Source organism: Babjeviella inositovora (genome assembly GCF_001661335.1).
Source record: "Babjeviella inositovora NRRL Y-12698 unplaced genomic scaffold BABINscaffold_3, whole genome shotgun sequence".
NCBI classification, from domain to species: Eukaryota; Fungi; Ascomycota; class Pichiomycetes; order Serinales; genus Babjeviella; species Babjeviella inositovora.
Genome location: NW_017566840.1, coordinates 1,045,008 through 1,058,444, shown reverse-complemented (window position 1 = coordinate 1,058,444; position 13,437 = coordinate 1,045,008). Strand labels below are relative to the sequence as shown.

Here is a 13,437-nt window from a genome sequence, read left to right as displayed (position 1 = left end):
AACCAACGGTACGTTCGGTTGTTTGCCGATCTTAGGTCGCATCTCTAAGAGTGGCATCCAACGTTCTTAATGCCTAAGAAAAAAAAAACAACAAAAACAACATATCTGGTGTCCAAGGCGAAAGCCCAGGTATCCCAAAGAAGGAGGTGAAATCTGCACTATTACTTTTATAGTAAGCAAAACCCAGTCGGGTAGAAGCTCCAGATACGCCTTTAATACGCGTAAAGACCGATAGACTTATGAAAGTCGGTCCGTACGGCTCTGAAATGAAGATGGAAGGCTTTCATCTTGGCCAGACGAGCTAATCACGTACATAACACTGCCCAAGTATCCTCCTTTACATAATCTAGCAATAAAACAATCCATCAACAGATCTATACACAAATCTAAAAAATAAATAACACGGGAAACCGTTTAAAAAGCAACATCTGGGGATTCGCCTCCCATAGCCTTGACATACGCCTCGGCTTCGTCGTCCACCGGTCTGTACTCCTTCTTGCCCTTCACGTGCCAGTAGATGACAGCAACAAGCACGTAGCCGGCAATGACCGGGGACGCGTAGTTCATGTTATTTCTGGTGATTGGCTTGGTGACGGGGAAAGAGAAGACAATGGCGGCGAAACAGGTCCACAAGATGGTGACGACGTTGGCAAACATCCCGAGAGGCCCCAACCAGAACGGGCCGTGCTTCAAGTTCTTTCTACCCTTGACAAAGAGCAACGCAAAGGTTGGAATGGCGTAGGACATCAATAAGAAGGTGATACAGCCGGTGGCCATGGAGTTGAAGGCGGTGGAAGAGCCGAGGTACAAACAGCCGACCAACGCCACAAGAGCGCAGGAGAAAAAGTGGGCGTAGAGCGGAACCCCGGTGCGTGGATCGATGATCAGCAACTTGTCGGAGAAGGGCAAGCCCTTGTCTCTGGAGAAAGACCAGCAGAGACGCGCCTGCCAGGTGTGGCAGGAGATGTTGCAGCCCAAACCGGTGAGGAAAACCAAACACCCAAGCACAATGGCGCCGGCCTTGTTGCCCAAGGCCTGGTGGTAGATGTCCAAGATCGGAATCCCGGTGTTGGAAGCATTGATAGCGCCCAAGTTCTTTACACAGAAGAACATGGCGATAGAGTAGCAGAAGGAGGTGACGAAACCGATGGCGACGGTGCCCATGATGGAGATCGGGATGATGCGCTCTGGTTCCTCAACCTCTTCAGCCATGTGGGTGGCGCAGTCAAGACAGGAAAACGACCAGTTCGGGTTTACAAGCCCGATGATGAAGGCCAACCCAGCACTTTCCCAACCGGTGGCATTCTCAAAGTCTCTGAAGACAAACGCAGGGGTATTGTAGCTGCCCTTAGAGCAGGCCAACACGGTGATGGTGATGACGGCGAAGGAGAAAAGAGAGATGTACAAGGCCCCCGTGGCGATGTGCGGGAGGATCTTGCCGTAGCAGTTGAAGAAGAAGATGAAGATATTCAACAACTCAAACGCCACAAAGGTGTGCCACGCCTTGGGTGTAAAGTCTGGGTGGCACAAGGCGTAAAAACCCACCGCCAAGGTGGAGATGGAGAGAATCGTAGAGGCAGAGGTGAAAATGGCACCGGCCCAAGCGAGCGAACCACAAAGATAGGACCAGAACGAAGCGTTCTTATCCTTTGGAATGAGCACACGCGTCCACACGTACTGGCCTCCCGCGGATGGAATGGCCGAGGAAAGCTCAGAGAGTGTGATCCCCACACAGGAGGAGATACAGGCGATGATGATGATACCGTACACAATCATGAGCGGGCCACCAGAGTTGATACCGGCGATTAAGGAGGCAGAGATCCCAAACCACGAGTTGGTGAGCCCGAAGCCTACCCCCAAAATGGACCAGATCGAAAACGACCGTCTGAGCTCTGACTGGTAGCCGAGCTCCTGGAGTTTCAAGTCGTTCTGGTTAGTCATTTCAAACTCTTTTGTGGCGTTATTGTCGGAAAGCAGCGACGTGCCGTTGTGGTGCTCTCTAGAGCGCAAAGATGCCTTTTCAGCTTCAAATCCGGACATGGTGTGTTGAGTGGATCAAGCGGAGGAGGGGTTGGTGGAAGTTATACAAGGAAAATAAGGCGCAAAACTGTACAGGGAGTGATTGTGGGCCGATGGAGTGGACAATAAATAGAGTCTATGGGAGCTAGACGGCGTGGGTTTGAAACAAAGAGCGAGAAGAAGTTATGGAAGCGGTAGGGGAAAGGGCGGAATTTATACTCTGGGGGATAGCCCAAAAGGCTATAAGATTGCATGCGTTAGTGAGATGGAGAATTTTTTTGACCGGCAAACATAAATACTGTGCATGCATGTCCAGAAATTTCGGGGGTGGAAACCGGAAGCCCCTCGGAAGACCATGCTTAGCCCACCAGCAAATCTTCAGCGATAATATAGTTTAGGCCATGCCAAAGTTAGATAGCCCTGCTGAGGTGTTAGAGAGGGCTTGTTACTATGCTACTATCCTCGTGGACATGGCATACAAAAGGTAAGGAGAGAAACAGTAATAGAAAGAGTAAAGCGAGAAACAGTAATAAAACAAGTGAGATACAGTGGCCGTGGGAATGAGCACGGCATATGGCCCCTAGCTGCGAGACTTTAACCTCAGGGGCAGTTCCGGGTAGCGTGGTAAAGCGCAAACGGCCTGGAAGCGTCTTTTGTTGAACTCGTTAGACGTCGAATCATGCATGCGAAAGGTCTGGGGCTGTTTACGACATGGTTCAAAAGCTTGGACTAGTGACGTCATGTAACAGGAATAGGTCTCACGATCTACTTTGAGCCACAACCGGTTACAGCCTTATACGCAAGGAGCAAAAAATTGTAGCATGTTCCAAGAACCAGCTTTAATATAAATGAAGGAACCACCGGTGCGGGTTCCGGGGACATGCGAAAGTGGGGAATGCAGTCGTGTGGAGCTAGAGTGAAAAAAAGTCCTGTTGCCGGATCCATTCACATGTGATTTTTACCGCCCAAAACGGCACGCGATACGAAGGGAATGTGTGACACCGCTCGCCGATAAGGAAAAGTTGGGTCGGAGGTTATGCATATTCGCCGGAACGCGTATAGTTGCCTATACCAGCATCTGCAAAAGGGGCACTGAACGAGCGGTCTGGGTTATTGATGGAAGGTTCTGTGACGAATAGGAGAAATATGGTACTTATGAGGCGAGTAGATGCCAGGAAAATAGTGGGTGTCAGGGGGTGCAGTCGCGCAAGTTCTGACGCAAGATGACGACAAAGGAAGACTGCGTGGTTGGGTCAGTATGGTTTAGTCGGAGCATAAGAATAACGCAGAGGATTAAAAACTAACGCAGAGGATTAAAGGATAATGCAGAGGTTTAAAGGATAATGCAGAGGTTTAAACAATAGTGTAGAGATTCAAAGAATAGTGCAGAGATTCAAAGAATAGTGCAGAGATTCAAAGAATATAGCAACGGCGACGAGTGGATATCTGGGTGCCTAGGTGAGTGAGAGGGAAGCTTATAGGGTGATTGAATTTAGCCTGCGATCATTGGGATAGTTTGAGGAGACTTAAAGACTGATTTATAGCTAAATTTTGGCTTCACGAGTTTCTACGGTAGATTTCTACATAAACGTAGCGATTCCACTTCTGGGAAAATGATATATAATATTTTATTTGCATGTAGATTGCCTCAATTGGGAACATTTGATGAGAGTTTGTATATATTTAATAGTTTTGGCAAGGGCTGAACCTCTGTGCAAATTTTAGTGGATTGGGCGATATAGAAGCTATCGAAGAGAGAATTCGGAATATTAACCCCGGGAAACGATGGATTTACGCCGTTGGTTATATCTAAGTATACAAACATTAGATCTTCACTGTTGGAGGGATCAAGGCTAAGAAACAATGCGGAGAGTTCTCTACAGGGAATCCACAGCAATGATTTATATTTAACTTGAACATTAGGGAAAAAAAATATTGCTCACTCTAATGCATCTAATACCGTCATATTCTATAACCTGTCGCACAGCCGTCGCACTTATATAGGCTTATTCCACCAATGAGGCTGCCACCAATGAGTAATTTTTAAGGTCCATAAAATTTCTATGATTCGCGCTATTTTGAGATCAAACCCTATACTTATTTACCCGTAGCCTCAGTTTGAACTGTGAGCCCTTCGAGAATTACAAATCGTAAATAATACTGCTTATGTTTCTTCCATAGATGGGGCATGAAATACGTCGCATTTCAAAGTCTTCTTAATATCCCCTCCATTATATCCAGAAACCCCTCACAAGCCTAATCCCAGTATAAAGCGCCTATTTTCAAATATATTCATCTTCCCGAAAAACCTTCAAAGGCTCTGACTGGACAATCACCCTGCGTTTAGTCTACCCGAGTAAAGCTCTCAGTGGATAGAAGTCCTGCATTTAGATCCCAAGCATCTGGCTCTGAATTTTGTTGGCTTCGATCCACAGGTGACATGTGATTGTATGCTACAAGCTTCGGCCCATGAATGGCAACCCCCAAAAGAGCTTAGTCATATTGGCGGCGAGGCAGCTTCAATGTAGAAGAAAATTGATAAACCAGAAGAATACTATGAATCAGAGAATCCAGAAATAGTGACATAGTTCACCAAGGAAGTTTTTAAGCAAACTTTCAAAAAGCGTAACCCTGATCTGCGTTGAAGATTTAGCCCCCCAAGACTATTGCCAGTTGTCACCAGTTTTCTAGCATTAACCGATGGTGGGCTCTTCCGATCCCCTCGTATATATAAAGGATAACGATGCTTGCACTCTATTTATGGTAAGGCAAAGTTTCCTATAATAACCGGTTTATCTGGCACTTAAAATCATCAGCTTCCAGTGTGGTACACACAGTTGCAGCTTAAACTTACATGGCTAGCGATTAAATAAGCTCATTACGCTCAAAAATGCAATACCACGTTGGTGATATCAAATCTGAGAGGAACCAAAAAGAGGCCCCTGGTTATTTCTATATGTATTATTGACCACCTTCGGACGAGACCTATTGACCACCTTCGGATAAGACTTATCGACGTTAAGTGGGAACCTGAGACTTTCTGCGGCAAAAACCAACCGGGACTGTCTACAAAAACGCGGGTGTTCACCGCCTTTGCAGTTACAAAGCGTACAACCATGAGGAGCTCCATTATATTCAACCTATTCGTGCTGTAACAGCATATTGAGATAATACAATCATTATTCCGTGTCGGATCATAGTTTACCAATCAGAAATCTCAAATTATGGGCGTGTGGCGTAGTTGGTAGCGCGTTCGCTTAGCATGTGAAAGGTCTCGGGTTCGACTCCTGACTCGTCCATTTTTGGCTACTTGCTCGGGTTCTGCGTCAAGCTGGGAGGAGCCCTAATACAAGCACCTTGTCACTATCCCATTGGACGTCAAAGCCGACCCAAGCTATACCACACTCAGCTTTGACCGGTATTACCAAACCTGAACATCTCCCACGTCGTTTCCCAATATAGTTAACGGTCAGGTCTCGATAAAACACGTTTAGCCTCTAAAATTTCACTGGCAAAAAATTCAGAGCAGATTCTGTAAAGTTCGAAAATCAACTCACATTACACGCAGTATAGACCCAAATTCTACACGGTCATCGAGTCTATCAATTTTGGCACTACAAAAATGCTCTGTTGGCGCCTAGAACAACCCAACTAAATCAAACTTCCCATCGGGGCCCTTGACCACAACCTTGTCCTCGGTGACAATTGCATCAATCAACTGGTACGGTGTGACATCGAACGCTGGATTCCAGACGCTGATGCCCGGGGCACCAACACCGACCTTGCCGATCTCAGCCCCGGTTTCTAACACTCTAACACTGCTCGTGACAGGGTCAATAACCCCGCCGGTCACCTGGGTCAACTCAGCACCCGGTCTCTGCTCAATAACGATCTCGGCACCGCTGGCCATCTTCAAGTCGATGGTGGTCTTCGGAGCAGCCACAATGAAGCGGATATCTGGGTTGTGTTCGGCAATGGTGGCAAGCTGGAAGGTTCCGATCTTGTTTGCGGTGTCACCGTTGCGCACGATTCTGTCGGCGCCGACGATGATGAACCTGATTGGCGGCTTGGCGGCGTCCTGCTGCTGCTTCAACGTATGGATGAGGTAAGAGGCCATCGAATCGGTGATCAAAGTGGCCGCAATGTTCTCGTACACGAGTTCGTACGCGGTCAAACGCGCCCCCTGGTTGTATGGACGGGTTTCCAACGGGAACACGTGCTTGAGGTCGGAGGAGGGCGATCGCCACGCGGATCTGATGATTCCCAAGGCAGTCCCATGGCCAGACGTGGCCAAAGCGCCGGTGTTGCACACCGTCATGATGGAGTATGGAGTGGCATTTTCCCCGCCCAAAATCTGGTTCATGTACGCCACACCGTTAGCGCCGATCCGGAAATTGTTGGCCAAATCGTCGTCGTAGAGCTGTACTCCGTAGGAATAAATGGCAGCGTACAAGGCAGCGGCGGACGAAGAGTTCGAGTGTGATTCCACAAGAGCTATGATTTCGTTGCACGCATTCGACAAGTTAACGGCGGTAGGACGTGAGCTAATCAAGTAGTGGATTCTCGCAACCAACTGGGTCTTGAAGACCGCAAAGTCGTTCAAAGTGTACTGGAAGTCGTTCTGTTTAGCCACAATAGCGGTGTGAAGCTCCACAATGATGGAAAAGCAGCCCACAATGGCAATAGCGGGCGCCCCTCTCACCTGCATCGACTTGATGACGTCGTACCCGGTGCTGATGGTGGAGACATCGATGTACTGCGAGTTGTATGGGAGGAGAAGCTGGTCAAGAATCTGTAGTGTAACCTGCTCGCGATCAAACTTGATCGCCTGGAGGGTTTTTCCTGCTTGAGATGACATAGTATGGGTGGGTATGGTAAAGAGAGGGGAATTGGAGAGCGAAAGGGATGAAGTAGTTAACCGGCGGTTAATGGGCAATCCAAGCCGCCTCATGATGGTATTTGCACGACTGATAAATGAGATGACTCGCACGTGTGGGAATTGGCTTGAGGATATGAGACGTCTCGCACGCGTGGACCAAAGAGGATACGAGGTGAAATATATTCTTTATAACCAGTAGCCAGGATTCAATGAATCTAAGCAACTTCGTAAACGTTACTCTTTTACAGCATCTGTTGGAACGAGGCTCAGTTATTTTTGTCCCATCTCAGACACGGAAAAAGAACCTTAGCTACTCTCTATTTAGTATAGAATCATGCTTTGGGTTTGTCCAAGCTCTACCGATATTGTACAAGGTCGCATTTGTTAGAAACACATGTCGGGTGCACAATCTATCTTAACCTCTTATAAAGCCATTAAAATAATAGGATACTCCGAGCAAACGACTTTGACTGTACCCTGAAACTGATCGAAGGAGAAGACAGAAAAAGCTACTTTGTTTATTGGAGTAATAACATGGCCCGGAAAGTATCTCCTTAAGTAATGCCGATATAGCTAACCCTAACAAAAATCCGCTACCCTGAAGTGTTACCCGGCCGTTCTTACTATTTCTCACCTTTCCGCTCACTCGGGTGCGTGTCCGCTCCATAAAAATGCGCCGAAAAACTGGAAAATTTACACTGAATTTCCTCTTACATTAGCGATGGATTTATTTCTTAGCCGCCAGGGATCTCTTTGAACACACACAATCATGTTGCGCTCTACCACATCGCTCGGGGGTCTTGAGACTGCCAGCGTCATCAATATGACGCAGAAGCGTTTCGGGTCGCGTCGTAAGCCGGCATACCCGTCTTACCCAACCAAGCCGGTGCCAAAGACCCAGAAGTACAGACAGACCAAGCTCCGCTCCTTCATGAACCAGTTCTTGGGGCCTAGAAACTTCAAGGGAGAGTACTACCTCAACAAGTACGCCAACGCGCCACAGAATCACACTCCAAACTACATCAAGCCCCACTTAGAGAGAGGCAACTCGCTCATCTTCGATCCGGAAGTGAGGGAGCACCAGAAGGCCACCGGGATTGAGGCACCGGTGGAGGAAAAGTCCGGGTTCCAGCTCAGAAGGGAGAGAGAGCTGGCCTTGCAACCTTTCCCGCAGAACGAATTCTGTAAGACCAACTACGTCATCGACAACCGATTAAAAGCGGAAATCGCCCAGAGAGCCGAGCTCACCGGTAACTTCCAGGAGCTTGCGGTCAAGTACGGGATTAAGATTCCGAGAGTGGAAGCCATTGTGAAGTTGCACCAAATCAAGCAGAAGATGATGCAAGAAGTATGTATAGTTTGATCCGACGCGTGACGGACGAGTGTTTCATACAATGATGAGTCATTTATGATTAGTCTTTAAGATAACACATGGTTACAAATTCTTTACTGAAAAGTAAGAAACATTCCCCCGTCACGCGATTGGAGAGTTTTCGAGTGCCCCTGAGCCCTACTAACGTGTTATAGAAGCAAATCACCAAGGACATGGAGGTCATGGGCCAGACCATGTACAAGATGTTCCCTGTATACAATAAGAACGTCCCAGAGAGAGTCATGGCCGCCAAGGGCATTTCCCCGGAAAATTTGACCGAAGTGCCGATCAACAAGACCACCCAGTACGCTCGTTTCGTCACCATTGCCGAGTCTGAACCGTTTGGCGCTGTCGACGCAGCCGAGGACTTTGGTGTGGAGGCTGCTGCCGTCACCTTGAGCAAGTTGACCGAGTTGGGTGAGGTTGCCTTCCACGCGCAGTTGAACAAGACCAAGAAGACTGAGGTTGCGCAGAAGCTCACTAACGACTCTCAGGGTATCTACGTGGGTGAGGTCAGAAAGGGCGAGAAGCACGCTTTTAGATTCCAGAACGCCACCGTCGGTGAGGTCGGTGAGAGATACGGGAAGGGGAACAGAGACAACAGGCCCAACAGACCGTATGGTTTTGACGCCTACGGGAAGAGAATCTGGCTCTGAGCAACCAGCACCATGTAAATAGCAACCGTATGTTTTGAAATATAAATGTGTCCAACGGCATTGTAAGGAGAGGGGTGTACACTGATAAAGTGAGGTATATGTTGACTGTTTCGGCATGAGATCTGCGAATGATTTAGTTATTGAGTCTCTGTAGAGCCGGTTAAGGTCATAGTGCTTGCTTTTAGTTATTGAGTAGCGTTACTCGTTTTCCTGTCAATCTCCATCCGATGAGCTTGCTGAAAGATGAAAAAAGAGATAGACGGGCCGAGCAGGGAATTGAACCCTGGGCCACTCACACCCAAAGCGAGTATCATACCACTAGACCACACGGCCGACTATGAGGAGAATCTGTGCGGTTTGCATCAGATGTACAGCACCATCTCCAACACTTCGGCCAATAGTTACACCTTACTATCTCACCCACTTCTTACATGGTTATATAATATTACCGCATGCCGGCATAAATTCTCCATTTCACCCTGGAACATATCTCCAATCTCTAGATGTCTGGTTCTACTTATTCTAAAAACATCACGTTAGATATTATTTCCCGTCCTCTACACTTTCCAATTCTTATCTAATATACAATCCATATGGTTAAATACCTACCTCCTTCCAGGTTTGCTCGATCAAGGTGGCGGTCTGGGCACCGGAGCGGCTGGCGGCGCCCTCCAAGACCTTGACACAGGCCAAGGTCAATTTCACGTCGCCGTCACCCGCGTTGATCCAGATCTTTCCGTTGACGCCGATCGCAATCTCAAACTTACACTTCAAGGACAAGGCCTCGAGGATGGCGTTCAAGGAAGCGTTACCAAACAACAAGCTTCTGGTGTAGTTCAAGCTCAAATCGTTGAGCAAGTAGCCGCCCTCGAGCAACCCAAAGCCCGCTGCCTTACCAGTACTCGAGTCCACGCACTCGATTTCCGGTTCAATGTCCAAGTGGGCGGATTTCACCCTTGCATAGACGATATTTCCGATTTTCAACACCGGCTTATTCTTTTTGGTGGCGTTTTCAAACGCAAGAGAGTGCAACTGTACGGTCTGTGAAAAGTTGGACAAGGCTACGCGGTAAAACTCGCCGTAGACGCCGGTGACGACTCCGATCACAAAGTCATTCACCTGCGGGATGTACCGCTTGGAATTATTTTCCGTGTAGATGTAATGGGCCGCCTTCTTGGTGCCCTGGGTGAGGAGGCCAGCCGAGACGGGAATGATTTCCTGGGTGGCTGGAGACTTGTAAATCCCCGGTCCGAGGATAATCGGCTGGGTCTGCGTCTTAGGCAAAGGCAACTTGTCGCCTGGAAGAACTAACGTGGTGCTATCCATTGTGTGTAGGGGCGAGGAAGGGTATGCTCATAAAAAGCTCATCGTTCTGTATATAAGGCGAAAAATTTGTGGTTCATGCACGGGGAAAACATGCAACCAACTGCAGTAGGCCACGTTCAAAGTAGCTGCCAGGCGGAGAAAAGAAAGATCTCTGTGTGCTTTTTAATATATTGGGTTAATAAAAGGAGTGTAGGGGAATACAAGTTCTACCACCACCTGGATATTGCTGAAGTAACTACAGGCCTATTTTAGTTCTGGTATATGATAAGGCATTTATGCAATCTGAGCTGGGCCAGATCGAAGTATTGCCTCAACTTATCTACCTCGAATTTTGGGAAAATCATATACTAAAGCTTAATACACAATACTGAATTTTGGCTACGCTATCTGGACAATCCAGAGAATTTTGGGGCTATTTTACTCGTCTAGCATGGCAGGTAGCAATCCAACGCAAAGGCTCGAGAGCTATAAGCAAAAGCTCATGCCCAGGTTTGTAACTCCTCGAAGTAGTCAACCCGATGGTTTGAGCAAGTCAAATTTTTCGTAACCCCATACCTGACCGAGTCAACCATGCTATCGTGGCCACAAGCCACAACCGCCAAAGTTCCGTGAGCCAGAGTAATTTCCTCCTCGAGCATAACCACAATATCTGGCCTACCCTCTTTGAAGGAAATATGCGACAAATTCTCTTTAATACTTTTAGCATCCATCATCTCAGGTTCGAATGAAAGATTTGTCTTTTCATCCTTGTCCGAGAACGAAACTCTGGAGTCGGAGCTTCCCAAAGGAGAGTCCAACACCTCGTTAGGTCTGGTTACATATATCACAGTCTCCACCTTGGTTCCTCTCAACTTCTGCATTTCCTCGAGCATCCAGGAGATTGAATTGTAGTCTCTGATGATCCAGATCAACTTGACCGAATGCTTGGTGTTGGCCAAGCGCATGGCATGGTCATACAAACCTGGGATACCGTGACCAGAGGCCATCAACAATGACTGGTTGTATTTGTGAGCCGGAGAGGAGAATCCATATGGACCGTCGATCGCAACCTTGATTGTCGTGGTTTGGCCAGGTAACGGAGCTAAAAGCTTGTACAACCCATGGGTAATGCCTCCCTTGATTTTGATGGCGAAACTGAGCTCGGTATCTGACTCAGATATCACAGTAAATGGATGAGACTGCCAGAAACACGATGGCATCATGAACGAGACAAACGCATACTGACCTGGTCCACAGTTCCAGCTGGTTGGTTTAGGAACGGTAACCTTCAAAGTTTCACCCGCCTTCAACGTCACGGTAGCTTCCTTAAGCCCATATCTGGCCATACGGATCCATCTAATCACTCTATCAAATACCCAAACACCCACAACTGTATATGTAAACTCCAGGTACCCCATAGGCTTAATGTGGTAGTGACATCCGACCAAAGCGACGATGGCCAACACGATATGGAGCATCAAGAACGCTTCGTAGGATCTTCTTCTCAAGAAGAGTATCCCTTGTCCTAAAATAACCCCCATCGCAACTGTCGAAACAATGCCCCAAGTTATAAATGGATCCGCCATCCAACTAGCATACATGGACTCCGTGGATGATACGAACGTGTAAATTGTCATGGCAATGCTGTGTATGATGACGTAGAAGAAAAACATTCTCGACATGTGTCTGTGGTAGGTATTGAAGCGAGCGAAACTCCACCGGGTAAGGTAGATAAGAAAGTTATTCCTCCCGGCCAACAAAATCACCAAAGGGTAAATAAAAACAGCCAACATCCCAGACCGATCGGCAATGTATCGGCTGATTTCACCCAGTGTCTTGTCCCAGTAAACGTTACCTTTAACGTGATGGAAACCAATAGAGCAGGACAATATCAGATAGATCCAAAGAAGAGCAATGGCAATCGATTCCAGTCTTGTTGGGATGTAGCCGATCGGGACGCCCCAAAACTTCAAAGGGACGTTATTATCTTTGCGGAACGTTGCTGGTAAGGATACCAACGCTCTAAAGCGCTTGGACACAGGACCGTTCATCTTACCCACCAAGCCGGGGAAGAGAATAAGCGACCAGTTACCGATACCGGAGATTACCATGAAAGCGGTAAAGAGGGCGAAGAACCCAGCACCCAAGTTAAGTGACAAAGTGTAGTTGAACAGAAAGTTATAGTACGTGTCGTAATACTTGGTGACGTTCTGGGGACTGACATAAATAGGGGAATAGCTAAGGAGGGTCGCATTCAACGTGGTTGCAGGAGTGATGGCAAACTGCGTGGCGTTTTGGTACACACCATTAAAGAACTCGGCATCTAAGGTGGTTCCCGGATAGCTGGATGAACATTTTTTGGCAAGAAGTTTTATTGTGGCAGAATCATAGTAATTCATATCGTGCAAACAGATTAAAAGAGATCCCATCTCTATGACACTGGTGCAGTAGCAGATACTTTCCTCCTCGTCCTCGTCCTCAGAATCCTTAATACAATAAGTAGTTGTGGCCTCAATAATACCCGAACACGCCATAACGGCGTACTCTTGGTGGGAGTACTTGTGGTAACCCTCCACAAGTGAAACAGAAGCAATGGCTAAGCCGAGAATGGATTGGAGTTTAACCATAGATGCAAGTGTTGAAGATGAACCAAAACCATTACTTCAAACCGGGTCCAGAAGGCCCTTATATAGCTTGTCTGAAGCCAGGCATAAAAATGCTTGTGAAACAAGCATTCCCAATCTCTTGTTAGAGGGAGAATTCACGTGTTTCTGAGGAGACTAAAGGAGAAAGGATCTGCTAAAGTAAGGCTTGCATGCACGCCGTGTAGGGAAATATGCAACTGTGGATTAGGTCGCATTGAATTCACGGTGGGTGATTCCGCTCTGGAGGGCTAGACCGCTCCCTGCTCGGTCCAGTGGACTAGTATACCAACTGGCCAAACAGAGTCATTACATAACCCAACCATAAGCAAGAGCGAGCCCGATATCTCCTTGCGCTCGATCGCAGATCGAGCAAATATCGATATCTCCTTCTCACTGATGCTTTAGATAAAACTCGATATCTCCTCCGTTATGCAAGTTAGTAATCTCCGAACAGGGCCTATGACTACGGCTGAACGCAACCCTTTATTTCCCGTTAGACCCTAAGGAAACGATGAAACAGACAAACATGACTCGATCCGGTGATCACCCCATAAGCTTGTG

The 13,437-nt window shown here is 47.5% G+C and overlaps 7 protein-coding genes and 2 non-coding genes across 9 annotated transcripts; 3 read left to right on the top strand and 6 right to left on the bottom strand.

The window, feature by feature from the left end:
• Window positions 1-129: 129 nt before the first annotated feature.
• BABINDRAFT_160702 (uncharacterized protein) lies at window positions 130-2,439 on the bottom strand. The gene has a single exon (XM_019128395.1). It carries the CDS (start codon window positions 2,038-2,040, stop codon window positions 415-417), a length of 1,626 nt encoding a protein of 541 aa, XP_018986671.1. The 5' UTR covers window positions 2,041-2,439; the 3' UTR covers window positions 130-414.
• A 69-nt stretch (window positions 2,440-2,508) lies between these two features.
• BABINDRAFT_160701 (uncharacterized protein) lies at window positions 2,509-3,128 on the bottom strand. The gene has a single exon (XM_019128394.1). The coding sequence runs from the start codon at window positions 2,759-2,761 to the stop codon at window positions 2,600-2,602; it is 162 nt and encodes a 53-aa protein (XP_018986670.1). The 5' UTR covers window positions 2,762-3,128; the 3' UTR covers window positions 2,509-2,599.
• Window positions 3,129-5,245: 2,117 nt separating this feature from the next.
• On the top strand, window positions 5,246-5,318 carry BABINDRAFT_t132. The gene has a single exon. It is a non-coding gene; the product is annotated as a tRNA-Ala (tRNA).
• A 338-nt stretch (window positions 5,319-5,656) lies between these two features.
• BABINDRAFT_33494 (S-methyl-5-thioribose-1-phosphate isomerase) lies at window positions 5,657-6,877 on the bottom strand (the record flags this gene model as incomplete). The annotated part of the gene is made up of 1 exon (XM_019131638.1): window positions 5,657-6,877. One exon carries the CDS (start codon window positions 6,875-6,877, stop codon window positions 5,657-5,659), a length of 1,221 nt encoding a protein of 406 aa, XP_018986669.1.
• Window positions 6,878-7,072: 195 nt separating this feature from the next.
• On the top strand, window positions 7,073-7,362 carry BABINDRAFT_160699 (uncharacterized protein). Its single transcript, XM_019128393.1, has one exon. The coding sequence runs from the start codon at window positions 7,108-7,110 to the stop codon at window positions 7,315-7,317; it is 210 nt and encodes a 69-aa protein (XP_018986668.1). The 5' UTR covers window positions 7,073-7,107; the 3' UTR covers window positions 7,318-7,362.
• Window positions 7,363-7,667: 305 nt separating this feature from the next.
• BABINDRAFT_160698 (mitochondrial 37S ribosomal protein mS45) lies at window positions 7,668-8,981 on the top strand (the record flags this gene model as incomplete). The annotated part of the gene is made up of 2 exons (XM_019128392.1): window positions 7,668-8,246; window positions 8,426-8,981. 2 exons carry the CDS (start codon window positions 7,668-7,670, stop codon window positions 8,924-8,926), a joined length of 1,080 nt encoding a protein of 359 aa, XP_018986667.1. The 3' UTR covers window positions 8,927-8,981.
• A 206-nt stretch (window positions 8,982-9,187) lies between these two features.
• Window positions 9,188-9,259, bottom strand: BABINDRAFT_t118. The gene has a single exon. It is a non-coding gene; the product is annotated as a tRNA-Pro (tRNA).
• Window positions 9,260-9,508: 249 nt separating this feature from the next.
• On the bottom strand, window positions 9,509-10,272 carry BABINDRAFT_160697 (exosome non-catalytic core subunit). The gene has a single exon (XM_019128391.1). It carries the CDS (start codon window positions 10,250-10,252, stop codon window positions 9,524-9,526), a length of 729 nt encoding a protein of 242 aa, XP_018986666.1. The 5' UTR covers window positions 10,253-10,272; the 3' UTR covers window positions 9,509-9,523.
• A 664-nt stretch (window positions 10,273-10,936) lies between these two features.
• Window positions 10,937-13,020, bottom strand: BABINDRAFT_160696 (ferric reductase family protein; the record flags this gene model as incomplete). The annotated part of the gene is made up of 1 exon (XM_019128390.1): window positions 10,937-13,020. A coding segment is annotated over exon 1 (1,922 nt), but the record flags the coding sequence as incomplete, so codon positions are not given.
• Window positions 13,021-13,437: the final 417 nt, after the last annotated feature.

Excerpts from the sequence above, each read along its gene's own strand:
- BABINDRAFT_160699 (XM_019128393.1), top strand. The coding sequence starts at position 7,108 with ATGAATCTAAGCAACTTCGTAAACGTTACTCTTTTACAGCATCTGTTG.
- BABINDRAFT_160701 (XM_019128394.1), bottom strand. The coding sequence starts at position 2,761 with ATGACGTCACTAGTCCAAGCTTTTGAACCATGTCGTAAACAGCCCCAG.
- BABINDRAFT_160697 (XM_019128391.1), bottom strand. The coding sequence starts at position 10,252 with ATGGATAGCACCACGTTAGTTCTTCCAGGCGACAAGTTGCCTTTGCCT.
- BABINDRAFT_160702 (XM_019128395.1), bottom strand. The coding sequence starts at position 2,040 with ATGTCCGGATTTGAAGCTGAAAAGGCATCTTTGCGCTCTAGAGAGCAC.